This window comes from Thermobia domestica, chromosome 10 (assembly GCF_964235325.1).
Source record: "Thermobia domestica chromosome 10, izTheDome1.hap1.1, whole genome shotgun sequence".
In the NCBI taxonomy this organism is placed as follows: domain Eukaryota; kingdom Metazoa; phylum Arthropoda; class Insecta; order Zygentoma; family Lepismatidae; genus Thermobia; species Thermobia domestica.
Window position 1 is genome coordinate 135370761 of NC_137463.1, and position 18569 is coordinate 135389329.

General features: G+C 36.7%; 2 protein-coding genes across 2 annotated transcripts in view; one reads left to right on the forward strand and one right to left on the reverse strand.

The window, feature by feature from the left end:
• LOC145662724 (chitin deacetylase 7-like) overlaps nt 1–18569 on the reverse strand; it is a 234483-nt gene that overhangs the window by 135545 nt on the left and 80369 nt on the right. The window lies entirely within an intron of this gene.
• The window catches only part of LOC145662725 (uncharacterized), a 33314-nt gene continuing 19507 nt past the window's right edge, over nt 4763–18569 (forward strand). The window contains exons 1-2 of the mRNA XM_081728589.1: nt 4763–5266; nt 18046–18218. Of these exons, the coding sequence (XP_081584715.1) occupies nt 5037–5266; nt 18046–18218 (403 nt within the window). The 5' untranslated portion in view covers nt 4763–5036. The remainder of the gene's footprint in view (nt 5267–18045; nt 18219–18569) is intronic.

Sequence of the window (18569 nt, forward strand, 5' to 3'; positions counted from 1 at the left end):
AGCTGTGTTGCCAATTTGTCATTCAGTCGTTTGGTCTTGATAGAGTGGCTAACAAGACAGAGCACAGCGAAGTTCGTGAAATAATTCATTGTTTCAACGCTTCCGCTTCCAATAATTGAAAGATCTCGTCCGCAGCAATTTGTCCCTCCTCTTTCGACGGAAGTACAGGAAATCACATATCGACAGCAGCGCCAACAAGGCCACAGTTGAAATAGAAAGGCTCTATATACCTGTATTCATTACTACAATGAAATCAGGTAACCATGCAAAATATATCCCGTAGTGTTGGAGTGTTTGCAGCCACCCTCTTGCCGATTCCTCGATTCCACGTCGGGGGCAACGTCTGAATCGGTAATCCGAAGCGTTAAGATCAGAACTACAAGGGGGGGCCCAAAGAAAAACGAACTGAAAGCGCGTAGCTGTTCCCAGACGTAGTAGAGAGTTCTTCCGCTAGGTTAGTCTCGTACAGACATTCTCAAATCAGATGCCCAAGCGTCGTCTGCGTAGGAGGCTGATGTTTGATTGAGGTGTTGTTTTTCTCAACTGTTCTCGTTTGCCGCCTGCGAAATCGTTATGAGAGATTTAACGGAACAAAAACTCTATTAGAAAATTTGCTCCTTACTTGCAACAGAAGCTTACCTAATGCTTTAACAGGGTTTCAAGAAGGATGCTATGTGCGCACACAAGTTTTCGAATAGTTTCAGCGGTTTAAACATGATGAAATCAATGTTGAGATCGTGCTTGTTCTGGGCACTCTTCGTCATCTCAAAGCGAGGAAAACATTGAAAAACTTCGCCAAGAAGTAAACAAGTATCGTTGTTTCACGATAGACGAAATTTCAGAACAGACAGGAGTGAGTTGGAGCTCGTGCCAGCGGATTTTCAATGACTATTTGCAAAGGAGACGCGTTACCGCTAAGTTTGTTCTCGCCTCCTTACACAGGATTTGGACATTTGGGCTCTCGCGAGTACGTTATCGTTCGCTACCCTCCGTATTTGAGAGGCCTAGCCCCGTGAGACTTTTTTCCAGCGGCGGCTGGCATTAGCTATATGTTGCATGGTTGTGCAACCGGATTTTTTAATATTAAGATATTTTAAGTATTAAAGTAGTGTATCAGTAAAAAATAAACCTTTGCTCTTGAGCGCAAAACAGTACTGATGCATTTGTATAAAGTTCAATTAAAAAAACTAAAAGAAAGAGAGAGATTTACATTTCCAGTTGCAGCGACTGTTGCCACTGGAAGCACTAAGATTGAGCTTATGGCTGCGAACTTCTATCTCTTAACATGGGGAAGTGGGTGTATTCTTGTATATCGCTGCTATCTTCCCGCATAATTCTCTTCCAGTTACTCCTTCGTCCGCAACTTCTATATAGTCAGCTTCTGCAATAGTTACGAATTCCTCCGCTTGGCAGCGCTTGACTGAATTGATCGGATGACTAAGATACAGGCGCTTGGAAGAAAGAAGTTAACACAAAACACAAACTCGCAAGAGAACAAATACGCGTCTAGTGGTAGCAAGGGCGGATTCAGGCTGAATGTTGGTGGGTGGGTCGTTTGAAGTCAATAGGTTTTATTTAACATTTATAATACAAAAGTGAAAATTCTTGGGATAGGTTTTATTTTTAAAATAAAAAGTATCCTATTCTGGGGGGAGGCGATCGAGTCACGAGTCAGTAGTCTTACCACTGAACTAATTCCTAGCTCTGTATCTTTCGTGCACATGATCCCGTGTTCAATTTCCGGCGGAGAGCATAAAAAGTTAATCTCAAATCATTCACTTTCAATACTCATCTGTCCTCTTTAGTCTAAATTGCTGGAATGTTATATTATTATTATTATTATTATTATTATTATTATTATTATTATTATTATTATTATTATTGTTGTTTTATTCATTTTCGGAGGGAAAAAAATCTTAGATTTCATGCTTTTTTATAGTAGAACAGCAGACAAAAATAAGTGGTTACTGAAAATCTACTTTTTGTAACTTATATTCATACAAAGAAATGCTAACAAAATGCATATTATAGGAGGAGAGAGGTGTTTCTGTACCCTAATGAAAACAAAGTGGAAAATATTTGTAGTAAGGATGCTTTTTATTCAGAAAATCTTAGCGAGCAGCATTTCAGATTTCACTGAAGTCAGAAAAATTTGAAGCTCGAAAAGAACGAAGAAAGACCTAACATTTTAAAATAATGCATAGATTAGGCCTACTTAATTAAATAATTTTGTTTAACTGCGTGTATGAATATATGCAATTTTCTTGCTTTTTTTCTTCTTTTTGGGTAAACGATATCATTCATGGTTTAGACCTACAGCACATGCTATATATTCGATTCTTGTTCGATAACATGAGTGTAGAAGTTTTGTATATAAATAGATTATAAACGTACATTGATAGTGATTGTTTGAAAAAAAAGGAAATAGCTTATATATTAAATCAATATTAGAGAATACACTTTAATCAATCAATATACAAATACAGCTTAAAAGGACTTTCTTCTTCATATTTCCTGAATATTTTTGGGGGAATAAGACTCAAGAATGCTGGGGGAGGGGAACATTTGCACGTAACTACATACCTTTGATATTGCAACATTGCAACGGGTGGTTCTAGAGACCTATATATTAAATCAATATTAGAGAATACACTTTAATCAATCAATATACAAATACAGCTTAAAAGGACTTTCTTCTTCATATTTCCTGAATATTTTTGGGGGAATAAGACTCAAGAATGCTGGGGGAGGGGAACATTTGCACGTAACTACATACCTTTGATATTGCAACATTGCAACGGGTGGTTCTAGAGACCATGAACCGCTACTGCCTTTTTTCTATTCCCAAGAATGAGAAAATCTAAAAGGGAATCGTTTTGATGACGTGGAGGGTGTAAAAAGAGCTTAGGAGAGGGCACTGGACAATATCAAAGTCGAAAAGTTCCAGAGATGGTTCAAACAGTGATAAAGAAGACTGGAAAATTGCATCGTATCTAATGTAGATTGCTTAGAAGGAGACTGAAAGTATTTTGTAATTTTTTTTAGAACAAAAGTCCGGTTCTTTTGGTCCCCCTGGTATATATCGGGTGTGGCATCAGTTTGACGCTTTTTTTTTTTTTTTTTTTTTTTTTTATTTTATTTTTGGAGTGAATGTGGATTTTCGTTCTTCTGTTGCAGCAGCGACCGCTTTCGGCTCACCAATTCAGAATATTTTTGCTTAGTGTAGCCTACATCCGCTGCAGCCATTTGGAATAACGGTCGGCATTGATAGTACGATCGTTAGGAGCGAACTCCAATTGAATTAGTCTCTTGTAGTTTCGTCGCGCACATAGCATGACTTTATGCTCGAAACAGCCCTCTTTGAAGACCTGAATGGTAATGAACCTTTACTCAACTGCTGTTATTGGACGTTCGGATTTCGGATAAAAGCACCCAATTTCCGTCGCATGTGACAAACCGTTTAGAGAAGCACACATCCCCTGGATTTTGCAGCTGTTCTCTACACACATCCACTCTCCCCTGGGCCTGAGCTGGAATCAACTCATTTCGCGCAATGCGGCAGCTCTTGATGATTTTCTCGAGGTTGTGAATGTAATGGAGTACAGCGGACTTATATGTAAAAGTAAGTTTGAAAGTCGTCCTGAGCTTATGGATGGATTTTCCTCAGTGGCACATCACATGATCTCAGAATTCCCTCAGAATCAGGCGGTCAGAACTTGGCCGATCTTCAACATTTTTATAGCCTGCACGAAATTTCTGGAACCAACTAATTGCTGTGCAGTGGTTCACTATACCTTTCTTTTTCTTGTGACAAATATTTTGGATTGCTGCAGCAGCGTTTTGAGGAAGTTCGAACTCACACAGCAACAGCTTACGTATCAGATATTGCTGAACACTTGTCGTCATTCTCATTAAAACTGACAGAGTAGCGGCCTCATAATATGCTTGCCACACTTTGATTTTCTACTTATCACCGATCACGGCGTATACTCGCGCTTGCTGTTTGGGTTGTGGAAATATTGCCCAACTTATGACTTAACTTCCTTAGTTCATTTTTTTTAATTTTAGATTTTTAAATTTTGTCTAGACACTGAATAGTTATTATTGACTTGATATAATCATATAGATTTAAATATTATAGTATGTACTTCTCTTTGCATGCCTTTCTGGATACAATATTTGAACTATGTTACAGAACTTTAGTATCTATATACCTAGTACGTTCAAAAATTCTATTGACAGAATAGCACTCGTCTGTGCGCTGTTTGTTTAAATATTTTATCTAAATTGGATCACAAATACATTTCTGTCCCTTCTAGAGGGAAAATACTACAAGTAAAGCACTAATATTAAAATAATAGTCGAATAGATGCAAAGAAATGGATATTACTTAATAAAACTCAGACACTCTTAAAAAGAGATATCAGTGAATAATTTTATAGGTAAGATTGCACGTATTACTCTGGCATTTTTGACAGAGACAAAGAAGCAAGATAAAGTTTGATCACCAGCTCAGTTCGATGAAAATGAGCTTCCCTACTCCTCTCAACGGATAAAATTTCAATTAGGAGATAGATCATAAGACAAAGTAACCACTTATTTGTATAAATCGGAACCATACAGTAGGAAATGCATGATGGAAAATCTAATTTGATTCAACGTGATATAGAAATTCTCAGTGATCAACAATGTAGTTTTGTTTCTTGGGAAATGCTATACACAAGTTCCTTTCTCATTTGAAAAAAAAAATATATATATATAGTACGTGCTCATACATACTGACAATGAAGTAGATTTGGAAAGGATAACTAGAGTGCTTGTGAACTCAAATATACGCTTTAAGATCAATTGAATGTGGTGGTGTACAACACAGATATAACAATCCCAGCAAGGCTTATGAAAATATTTGAAAGAATCGACAAAAATATAATTCAAAAACAGATATTAAAAAGTTATATTCTGTCAGTGGAATCGTCAAACAAGACCCGTGACGGTAAAACTGGTTGTTGGCGATTATAGAATAAGACTACATAACTATGTCGTTTGTTGAAGATTTTAACATTTATAAACCAAATGAAGCAGCAACAATATTATCCGTAGAAGACACGGGGTCTATAACAGATATCTTGTGGCCAACAATAGTGTTAATTATTAATTTAGGATACATAATAGAAGCATTTCAATACACAGCACAACATGACGAGAAACCAATCAAAGCACCAATTATGTGCATCCTAACTTTCTCTTTATTGGCGGACATAATATGGTAAGTTATTATATTACCTGTGCTTAGTACACTAAGATGTTATTATATCTTTCTGTATCCATCAGAACCGTAATATACATGGCAATGAATATAAAATATAGCCTTCTGTGCGTCTTAATAAATTTCGTCTCTTAAGCCATAAAATAGAACCACACACACAGTATTGACTACGAAAACTTACATGAAAGGCTGTAAAAGCACTTGTCGAATTATAATTTGTGTAGCATGTATCTCTCTAATTTATAATTGATTCCACAACAGCCGACATAAAATACCAGATGTTTGATTTTTAAATTTCTGCAGGTAATCGATTATAGAAGTATACATTAAAATAATACCTACATTTTTCATGTAAATAATTCTCGTCTATCAGATAATTTATGTTTCTTACATCGATGTGGAAAATGTAGGGTAATTCCTTCCTTGTTGATTGATTTTACACCTGAAAAAGGTAAGATCTATAAGTATGCACCTCTGCGTCAAACCAAACCAAACCACTTGGCTTAACAGCCCGATTTGTGGACCTGAGCCGATCCACGCCATCTGTCAGCTATTTGTGGAGCTACGACCAACCTAGCGACGAACGCGTGGTCAGCGCGCTGCATAGCCCTATCGCTAACTGATGTATTGGGAGCTTCCTCTCCCTAGTGGCCATCGCGTCTTTTATTCACGTGACTTCCCAGTTTTGCCTCATGACGCTGGGTAGACGCCGAAAATTGCGGAAGCACCGGCCGGGAATCGAACCCGGGACTCCAACGCTCTAACCACTAGATTACGGTGTCCCCCATTTTTTCCTGCGTAAAGCTAATGATTTATTTCATACATTCTTCCAGCTCCAACCTTATAAGTATGACTGCACCAAGCTACACTTGCAATGCTACACAAGAAGCCTGCTTATTTAATAACCATTAACTTCAATCAAAGCAAAATCGTTGAAACCAATGTCAACATCTGCAGCAAGACAATAGTAATATTCGTAAATTATTTTCTTAAGGGTAATTTATTAAGAAGATCAAGTTAACAATTCTAAATTATTAAAATAAGGAAATTTGAATTCAAGTATGAACAACAGAGATAATACTTAAAGATATTTTACAGTATTAATTCGTAAGAAGTGATGAATCAGTCAAGTCTGAAAGATAAGTTTCTTCGGATTCTCTCGGGATCTCCGAATTACAGATTTATATTTACTACGCACTATGTTTATCTAGGCGCTCTGAATATTACGAAAAATATATAAAACAAAATAATTCGTTATTACTAGAGAGTACAAATTTTGCCTCAGATGATCATTGTCATATAAAATTGTACACTGAAGTCAAAATCCACCAAAACTCTCATATTTACATGGAAAAAATTGCGTTCTCAGTCCCTTCTAAAACGATTCCCTTTATACATATTCCTCTGATTTGATATATGGGGGTGCAAGGTTTGATTCTACCTAATTACTATGAACAGTGATCCTTCCCCAAATCTATAGTGGCCGTAAATGTGTGGCTTTGGTGCACGCGGTCCCAGTGGGAGAAAATAATTTAATTTCGCAATCATTCACTTGCATTAATCTTCTTCAGGCTAAAGGGCAATCATCGGACGTTACACACACACACACACACACAAAAATCATTTCACTATGAACTGTTTTTGAAATATGCAAATTTGAGTAATATAATAACATACCATATTCCTTACGCAACATAAGAAATTATACACTTGTCTCTAGCTTTAACGTAACATTTTAATTCACACAATGAAATTTAAGTTTGATAAAGTTGAACGCTACAGATTGGCTAGTCGAAAACATGACAAAAATGTACAAAAATGTACATATTAATGCACATTCCTATCTTTTTCGTCAATTGTCCGACGTATTTCAAATACGGGTGCGCAAACAACAAGACTAGATTTAAGGGTATCTTGTCTCGAGAAAATACTGTATCATTCATGTCTCATCTGAAAAATATACATATCCCTTCTCGCGAATATCTGTCTAATCTAGTTTCGAATTTCGAGATGAACAAACCAATACTATAATACAGAATAAGAAACTTAAAGTGTGGAAGTTTGGAACATTCCGATTCACATGTAACAGATATCCCATGTAATGACTGAAGCAACTGATATTGGAGGAGAGAGGAACAGTTAATAAGACAATATTCGTTTGCCTTTTTGGCTATGTGACTTTGAGGTCATCAAAATCTTTTATATTTTTCAATTATTTTTTTTATATGCTCAACAGAATTACGACTACCTTTCTACATTTTTCAAAACTTGCACCAGTAAAAATAATTCCTCGAATTCCTCTAGGTCATTATTAAACTTTCAAACTATGCTATGCGTAAGTGTAGGAAGTTTAATAGAACAACTACGTCCATCTATCTGTAGCAAAGATACACCGAGAAGCTATTTTGGGAATAGATTCAGGATCTCAAAAATAGGTTCTATCTCCACTGTTAACCCTTTGTTCGAAACAGAAGTGGTAAAAATCAACCGCTCTTTGATTCAACATTAGTCGACACACAGCAAAGATAGTAATAGATAATGACAAACTGATTTTGAAATAGATTCAACATCTAACAAAAAAGAAAGATACCATCTCCACTCGTAATTTTCTATCAACAGAGACAGTGGTAGAAATTTACTAGTACTTCTGATTTCAATATTAATTATTCAAAGAGTTTTTAAAATAAAGTAAAATAAAATATATCGAGAAGCGGTTTTTTGCGAACTATTCAGCTTTTCAGAAATAATCCCAACTTCACCGTTGAGATCTATTGAAACCATAATTCGTAGAAATCAACTATTTCCAGTTCAAACGTTGATCATATTACAACAAAAACTTTAATAGATAGCGACAAACAGTTTTCTGGGATCGATTCTGAGTTTCAAGAAAATATACCATTTTCAGCAGTAGTGCTTTACTATAGCTGGTAAAAATTTCATAGTACTTTCGGTTTAAACGTTGGTCGTCACAGAACAAAATAATAGATAGCGACAAGCGGTTGTTTTGGATTGATTCAGTGTCTTAAGAAAAGATGCCATTTCGAACTCCGTACCACAACGTATCATTACTGAATTTGTGAGCAGCATGGGAGCATGCTCTGTCAGTGGTGATTATATACTTTTCTACGGACCATTTCATTCCTTCTGTAGTGTCACAGGGGGCAGCATGAGTTTCAGTGGCCTCAGCCTAAATTTTGTTTCTGTGTAATAATGCATTTTTCTTCTTTCTTACATGCGATTCCTCCTGTTTATTTTATTATACCTAGTACATCATACTATGTACAGTTTAAGTTTCATCTACCTGTGGCATTTGGGAGTTACACAGCATGCGAAATTTATATCATCCTTAAATTTTGCACACCAATCTATTTGCCAAGATAACTTTCGTTAAAAAAAGCGATTTTGGTAGAATGTAAATTAAATTTATCGGATGATTCTTAACAAGCTCAGTCCTTGGAGTTAAAATGGGTCAATAATGATGGAATGAATCTCCACACATCATCATTTTTAAATAAAATATGCTTCGTGAAAAATTCCTACAAGTAGTTTGATTTTTTATAAAGCACTAGCTGAATCTGCGAGTTATTTACACAGTGCACAGGTCTAATATGAGCGTGAATCTCCTTCCCACTTATCATGTACCTGTGCAAGTCCTTTTACGGACACAAGTAGAGGACAAGAAGACTCTCAAAGGGAATGAATTGCTATGTAAAAACATATAAATGTAGTATTTTAACATATAGAATGTTGGGGTGAGTGACAAATTACACCAAATGCAAATATTTTTTTCATATAATTCCACATCCGAGTACGCCTCATTGTGGGTCCACAAGACTTCGAAGTTGCCAGCTTGCAATATAGTTAGGTGGCTTAGTGAAAAAATCGTGCAAAATGTGATACCAACATGCCACTTTCATGAGTGATGTGTACTTATGTAAGGACAAAATATGGATATAGACACAAATTTCTGGGGGCGTGGTTTGCCTGGTATGACGTCATGAACATGGCGGCCAGCTCAATTGATTTCCTTAAATTAAAAAATAATAACTTGGCTACCGTTCAATATAGAAACTTCGTTCGTGCTTTATTTGTGAGAACATACTCCAGATCTTGAATTATGTAGAAAATATCTTATACATATGGCCGCCATTTTTAAAAATGGCGTCTTAAAATGAAAAGAAAGCATTACTCGAAAACAATTCTTGCGTTTAACGATGAATAACTGTGAAACGAATACGAACTCACAAAAACACTTTGAAATATTCGAAATCCCGCGTTTGAAGAGCTTTCAAACGGCACATTTATCATTGTTGTATCAATGTCATTAAAATTACAAAATCAACAGTTTTATTTGTTTTTGTGTCTTTTTATGTTCACCCTTGAGTTAACTTCCGCTTCGGATATGTTTGGAACACATTTCGCAGAGAAACCATGTCGAAGGGAAAGAAGTGTCAATTAATCAGTCTTGACCAAGATTTGCAACGTGTAGTGAGTGGAAGACCTGAAAACATTATTAACTGGAACCTATGTATTTTGTGTCAAGAACATTCATCTGAAAAGCTTGTATGTCCAACCAAAAGATCAGACGTTGGCGCCGGATACAGGACTTTGTGTAATGATTTACTATCATATCAAGGAAACGATGGCCTTCCATCTAACATCCGCCTTGTATTACTTGATGAGGGAAGTGGACTCGAGGAAACCATTACCAGAAATGAGGGGAAATTCCATAAGACGTGCAGAAACAGATTCGACCAAAGCAAAGTACAGAGTATAATAACACAAAAGCGAAAACACGAAGATGAAATCGTTGATAGTGCTCCTTCTACTCGTTCAACGTTCCACGCATGTGACGTCAAGTACATGTGCTTCTTCTGTGATGCAGACGCCACATCTGATGCACTGGTCAACGTTCGTACTCTTGAATTAAATAACCGAGATCGTGATGCGGTTGTTACTTTATGTGACACTAAGTTATTGGCAAAACTTAGCAGCGGTCATATGGTCGTTACGGAAGCTAAATATCACTAAAAAAAAAGTTTGTCTCAGTTATACAATCGTGTACGTAAAGTAGCAAGTAACAGTAAGAGCTCTGAAGAAGAAAAATTTGCATTAATATATGGGATGGTGCTATCGGAAGTGATTTCCCATCTTCAAGATATGCTGCAGAGAGAAATCCTCCCAGTGTTCAAAGTAGCTGACATTAAAAGACTTGTAATTCGTCGCCTGACCGAACTTGGCGTTGCTGATGCAGAGATGACGGTACACAGCTCAAGGCTTCGGGAGAGAATTCTAACCTTCTGTACCTGAACTAACAGAAGTAAAGAAAGGAAAAGATATTCTTCTTATTAATCAGTCTAATGTGGGAGATGCTGTTCCAGTGCATGTATGTATAGCTCTAAACAGGATGGAATGTCCTTAGCTAGAGCAGCATCTATTCTGAGGACCCACATTTTCAAATCTGCCCCAAAAGTTAATGGACATTTCACCAGCAAGAGCCAAATAGAGTCCGTTCCTGTAGTGCTGACAATATTTATGAGAATGGTTCTGGAAGGACCAAACAATTCAAATGAGGAATGTGGGGATGCCAGTACAGCAGCATTATCGCTATCTCAACTAGTTAAGTTCAACTGCGTAAAGCAGAGACGAAATAATAAGTGTCAAATGAAAACCCGTCATTCCCTGGAAAATTAAACTCCCTTTCCACTGTACATAGGATTGATTATTCACACGAAAACCTTGAAGAAAGGCTTTATAGAACGACTAAACAAAGTTGGATTATGTGTATCATACGATCGAATTCGCGAAGTATCAGCAACACTAACAAATAAACTTTGTCATTATTTTAAGGACCAGAATGCCCTGTATCCTCCTTGTCTGGTTCCAAATAGGTTTAACTGTGCTGCTATAGTTAATATCGATCATAATCCATCTTTGAACACTTCCCAGGAAGCGTTTCATGGAACTGCCATATCATTAACTCAAAAAGTGTCCAAAGATGGCAGTGCTCCCCACTTTTGGTAAGTGATAAGGAATGGTCAAAGATCACTATCTCATTACCTAGTTGGTACACTCGCATCCCTACAACATCAGTGAGGGAAAACTGCTGTAATCACTGCATTTGAAAATGAAATTTTAACGTTTAGTGCAGAGCACAATCGTTTTTGTGGCAAGTGGCTGCAAATGATAAGAGAAATTGATCTCGAAAGATCTGAAACTATTAAGCATATTGCGCGGAGTGCTTTCTATTCTACAGATGCTGACATTCTTCCTCCATCAAAGAATGCGTGTATATTACTTCCCGTATTGTATGATTCGATAACATCACCAGCAGACGCTTGTCATTGCTTTGATATCAAGAAAGCAATGTTGTCACTAAATTCAGGCCAAATACCTGTGATTACATGTGATCAACTAGTGTATATTATTGCGAAACAGGTTCAGTGGTCCATGAGTGGTGTGTATGAAGACAAGGTGGTTGTAATGATGGGTGGACTTCACATTGAAATGACTGTGCTGAAAGTGCTAGGGGACTGGCTTACACGAAGTGGATGAGCAGAACTACTTTCAGAATCAGAAGTCCTCACTTCTGGCAAAGCTAAGCAGTGTCTTCGAGGTATTCATGTTAAAAGAACGAGATATGCACCTTCGGTTACACACGCAACACTGTATCTACTTCTAAGACAAGCATATCAAAATAGTTTGTCTACAAAGAGTGATAAGCAACCGACTTTTGAGAAGTGTATTACAGTTCGTCTGAACGAATCCTACCACTTCAAATATTGGTACACAGTGTTTCAGCTGGAGTATTTACTGTTTCTTCTTCTCCACAGCATTCGGGCAACAAATTTTGAAAAGTTCATCCTTTCACTAAAGTTGTTGTGCCCATGGATGTTTTCTACTGATCATACACATAATGCGAGGTGGATGCCAGTTTTCATCAACACTTTGGAAAAATTAAGGACAAAACATCCATCTATTTACGAGGAATTTCGGCAGAGGGGATTTGTTGGTTCTATAAGTGGACGTCCCTGCACATGTATATCGTATGATCATATGCATGAACAGTGTAATAAAGATCTGAAGGGTGATGGAGGCGCCGTTGGGTTGTTTTACAATCCCGGAGCTCTGTTGAAGTGGTTTCTTTCTGTACTCGTTATCATGAACCTGGTTCATCAGTTTGAGAATGACAGTGGTATGACAGCACCACAAATAACGACATCGAATTCCACCATGAAGACATGCCAGCCGCTAACAAGCGATTCTTCCAAGACGTTAAAAAGATAATGGACGTATTCCAGCGAGATGATCGAAATCCATTCATTCAAGAAGATAATGTGCTTTTCTCTTTATCGAATGGAATTGTAGCCGATGATGACGCAGCACGTTGTGTTTGCATTGCTGAACCCCTCGCAAAGAACAATACCAAAATTACGTCAAGGATTGCCTTGTGGGACGTAAGAAGTTAATTTACGACAAAATTCCCAGGAACAGCCTTCTTCGTTTCATGAACCTGTACGAAAAGTAACAAAAGAACAGCAGAAAGTGACAATCTTAAAAAACGGCTGTGCTCTATTTAGCCGCTTATTCGTAGCATGTCAGACACGAGAAAGCGACCTCTCTGACTTTTTCACACATGAAAACTTTGAGTTTCCTCCATCACTATCAGAAGATGGAACTCTCCGCAAAGCCAAAAAATCTGACATCATCACATACTTAGAAAATTGTGGAGATTCTCAACACGTGGAGCCAATCGCTACATGCATAATTGTGAATGGATCAGCAATCGTCCACAAGCTGAAACCGCCCTCCCAGCAGACATTCATAGAATACAAAGACACAATATTTTATCCATATATTGCAGCGATGTTATTCAAGTTTGAAAGAGTAGATGCTACCTTCGACGTTTACTTGCAGCGTAGCTTGAAATTGTGCGAGCGGAGAAAGCGTGGTAGTGGACCGCGAGTGAAGTAAGCGGATCAGCTCGTATTCCTAGAAACTTACCTATTTTCCTACATAACGCCGAGAATAAAAGAGACCTTTTCAGATATTTTGCTAGTGGTGTAAATGAAATTAAAAAATTAAAATACCACAAGAAAAGATTATTATTTTCTCCAGTGACTGTGGAGTATGTTGTAATTCCAGTCTTGATCCCTCTTTTCTTTCTCCCTGTGCTTACGAGGAAGCTGACACACGCATGTTACTGCATGCAAGACTTGCCAGTCAGCACGGCCTTAGCTTGATTATGATCGGAACGGTCGGTTCTGATGTTGTGGTAATTGCCGTTCATACATTTAACGAACTAAAGCTACAGAGTCTGTGAATTGAGTATGGTGTTGGAAAAAATCACAGGTACATTCCCATTCATAAGTACGTGGATAATCTTGGAATAAATATGTTTATTGGCCTTATTTCCTTAAACGAATTGACTGGTTGCGTTAACACCTCTGGCTTTGCAGGACGTGGGAAGAAAACCGCATGGGATGTATGACGGAAAAATCCTGACATTAATAAAGCATTTATGGAGTTGTCTTCTTGTCCACCTACTATTTCGCCATCTGCTTTCGAGAAAGTTCAACAATTTACAGTTCTTTGGTATGACGTAATAGCACCACCCAAACTGTAAATTAATGTAGGAAATTTCTAGTGACAAAGAAGAGCCGAACTATTGAGAGTGTGCCTCCTACAGAAGCAGCACTTTTTGAACACACCAAACGTGCAGTTTTACAAGCTGGTTATATATGGTCGCAGTAGTATAAACCAGTTCCCATTATTTTAGATCCTCAACATTGGGGCTGGAGAGAAGTGAATGATGAGTATGAACCTTTTTGGACTCAGTTGCCAGATGCACCAAAACATTGCCGGAGCTTGGGCAATGTGATTGTAAAACACTATGCACCCATTCGTGTAAATGTGCAAAGCTGACATTTCATTGTACAGCACTTTGTGCTTGTGATAGTCAATGTTCTTACTAAAAAAAACACTGTTGAAGTGCTTCAGACTCTATAATTCTTATCATAGCTGCAAATTGTTTTTCTCTTACGTAAGTACCTGTTATTCCTGAAAGCGTCATGTTGGTAACATATTTTGCAGGATTCTGAGTCATCCACCTACAATCTGGTATCTTTTGACAATATGTGATTTTTATAGCATTCCACTTAGCATTACCAAAAATGAAATATCTCCGTTAGTTTTAAAAATAAAGCATAGATGATATAGGTGTCGTTTGAAATCCCTTCAAAGGCGGGATTTCGATTATTTCAAAGTGTTTTTTTGTGAATTCCTACTCGTTTCATAGTTATTTACCGTTAAACGCAAGGATTGTTTTCGAGTAATGCTTTCTTTTCATTTTGAGACGCCATTTTTTAAAATGGCGGCCATATATATATAAGATATTTTCTACATAATTCAAGATCTGGAGTATGCTCTCACAAATAAAGCACGAACGAAGTTTCTATGTTGAACTGTAGCCAAGTTATTTTTTTATTTAAGGAAATTAATTGAGCTGGCGGCCATGTTGATTACGTCATACCAGGCAAACCACGCCCCCAGAAATTTGGGTCTATATCCATATTTTGTCCTTACATAAGTACACATCACCCCTGAAAGTGGCATGTTGGTATCACATTTTGCACGATTCAGCATTATATTGACATTAAGCCACCTAACTAATAGGTTTTGTCATTCAGATTAAAGCAAAGCGCCTGAAATGTCCATCAACCCCCTATACGCAGCTCCTCTACTGGTTGCCTTTCACAAGGGTATCAGCCGTAACATCCTAGTGCCAATATTAAACTAATAGCGTCAAAACGACGTCCAAAATGTGAAATAGAAAAAATAAGACAAGTTTTTTGAAAATTTGAATGAAAACTGGTAAAGCTACACAAAATTTGGAATCGACCACGAAAACGGCACGTTTCTAATACTTGTAGTTTTTCAGATCTCGTTGTCGAAAAGATTGGCCACGTACTTATAAACTATTCTTGACCACAAACATATAAATCTACCATTTTAATGTTTAGACTAGCTGAACGTGCGTTGTCTACTCAGCTCATCGTTCTGTTATGACCATGAATCTCCTTCCCATTGTGTATGTTTCCTCATTTACACAAGTATAGGATAGGAGACTCACAAAGGAAGTGAACATCTATGTATAGATAATGGAGTGAGTTTGTAGCAAATTTGTAAAAGTAACACGATATCAAGTAGAAATATTTTTTCTAATAAATCCATATCCGTCCAAGTATGCCTTATTGCTTCTCTTGAGACCTTTGAAGTTGCCACCATGCAATAGATTTTGCCATTCAGATGTAAGCAAAGCGATGTCCGTCCGTAACTTCTCTAGTGGCTGCCTAACACCGTAGTTTCCGTGTGCAACAATGTTAATCTTATGGGCTCAAAACGGTCCCTAAAATGTTCAATAGAACAATAACGACACGGTATTTGAAAATTTGAATGAGTGCTGGACAATCTACACAAAATTTGGAATCGACCAGTGAAAACGGTACGTTTCTAGCACTTGTGGTTTTCAAGATCTCATTGTCGAAAGGATTGCGGATAAACATATAAACCTAGCATTTTAATATATAACTAGCTGAAACTGCGCTCTCTACACAGCACATCATTCGCATATGAGCATAAATCTCCTTCTCATTTCTCGCAAGATCTGTACATGTCTCTTTACAGACACAAGCGAAAGATATCTTGATGGGGTATCATAAAGGGGAGAATTTTTCGATTATTTTTTCTCAATATCTCGCACCATTTGCAAGATTCGAGCCTACTTCCTGGTGGAGTTTCTAATTCATGTATGACCAGTGTTTTCTTTCTTCTTGCATGCAGTATGTAATAAGCAAATACATTACATGCACAATTAATTATAATGCCAGTTATATATGGTGTTGATTGGCAAAACACTCCAAAAATAAAGATTCATCGTAGACTGGAGAAATGATTATCCTTCTTTTCTCATTATTATTTGGCCATGAAACAGTGTACCCGTAAAAATGTAATAAAGAAATAAAGGCCATGTTTTTTAAATATTCAATTAGAACTGGACAATCTACGCAAAGTTTGAAATCAACCAGTGAAAACGTCATCTTTCTAGAGCCAGTAGTTTACGAGATCTCACTGTCGAAAGGATTGGCCACAAACATATAAACGTCCACAAGCATGTAGTCTAAATCAACTCCAAAGATGGCATCACAATTCATTTGCATTGATTTTGGAGAAAGCTTATTAAAATACAAATACTTTGAACAATAATTTTAAAAGATAAACTTTATGAAAAAGATCTATTTAATAAATAATTTATTTAAAGTACACATACTTAAAATGTTTGTCTTCGTTAAACGTGAAATCACACATAACCGTAAATGAAACATTTGAAAGCCAAAGTTATAGGTTGAAGCTCAGGCGTTTTTAACAAGTGCACCTCATTGATCCATTTCTCCACACTGTTCTGCTCTCACGCTCTCCTGTTGAATTGCTCACACTTATTCTTGTTTTCCTGTCCTTATGATTATGGTTAACGGCCATAATGTCCTTTCAATTGAATGAATTTGGATTTAATAAAGTTAATAAAATCTCTTTTGCCTCACGATAATTAACCTACACCTACAGTTCCTATAAACTCCGCTTCCCAAATAAAGGGCGTAACCCTTTGGGTGGGTGCTAGCTACGGCTAGCAAAAAAAAAAAAAAAGCGTTTTTAATTGATATTGTAGCATTTTAATAGATAGATTTAGATAGTGTGTATTTTGTTCGAGATAAAAGATTTACCCGTAGAGTTGTTGCTGAAGTTAGTGAGAAGGAAAAGGAGAATCGCTTGTTTCTACAATGCACAGTATTACTAATGTTATGAAAATATGAAGAGTTCATACACAATATTCAAGGAGAGATATAAAAAAATTATTGTAAACTGAACGTGGAAATTGGTATATCTTTGTTGTTCTAGAAACACTCCATAAAGACAATTTAACCATTGTATTTTCTGTCAATACTGAAACAGCTTACAAAGTGCACCTAACGTGAGAAATGGGTAGTGTAAGTCTAAGGTGACCTCAATTTTGTGTGGAACGTATGCAATATTTCGAAGACATACTGTACTATTTGTGTGTGCATGTTAAAATGTTTATACTCTTCCTGCAGCATATTCGGGTTACTTATTTCCTATATATTTACAGGAAGGTATACCTGTAAGTATTTACAAGGAAGGTATAAGGTTGCTGACATAAGTTGTTGCCCCGAATTTTGCTTTAAGAAGTCAATCATCTGGCTGAGATGATTTGACGTGTAAGTGTTTCAATCGTCATTGCCTGGACAGAATGACTTGTACAGTTGTATTGAATCGAAAATATGAAGTTCAAACTTAGGTTAGTACTACTGAACAGTATGGTATAAACTCATTACACTGGCCAAAATTAATATATTTTCCTGGGTTGTGTTCACGCTGGTTAGATCTGATAGGAAAGACGAAAGATATTAAGAAACTTTTCGGTAGTTTACGTATTTAATATTCCTACTATTTAAGCAAACTCTCAGAAAAGTAAATACATTGTTAATCATGTTCACTGTTAAACTCAGTGCTCTTTCAACTTACTCATAATATGTTCTTCTCATGTTCATCACGGAAAACAATTTTGTATTGTATATGTATACTGGTGTAACATACTTTATTTCAATAAATTCCCGATATCACAAAAAAAAATATCATAAACTTGTGAGTGTTAACGTTAGTATAAGTTCACTATAATATTTTAAAACGAAAGTTCTTTTTAGGTTTGGTATCTATATGTACAAGAAGCGACACTGTTCGTGGAAATTCGTTAGAATATATATTTGTGGAGTGGTTCTTATCCATAGCGGCTTCATGATTACACCAATTGTTACATTAAAAATCTACCATGTTGCTACAAGTATAGATCTTCTAAGATTTCTGGAAAAGCCTCAAGGTAAAAATAATTGTTTTATTCATATTTAAATTAGTTTAATCTTCTTGTACATATTGAGCAGACCCATGAAAAGAAAACAGAGCTATAGGTAATGGTGTGGTAATCGTGTACCCTCCCGACTGTGTCTGAAAATATATTAGTTACCCATTGAGTTATATAGAAATATATCAAAACTTTTTTTCGTAAGTTCTAAAATTGATGATGAGTGTATGTTGTATAAACATATAAAAATAATATTGTTTTATTTTATCTTGAACACTATGCTCTATAGTCTTCTAAATTCCAGTTACCTTTTCAATCTATCAAGGCAGGGTACCTCGGTGTAACACGCCGATTGTGATAAGATTGCAC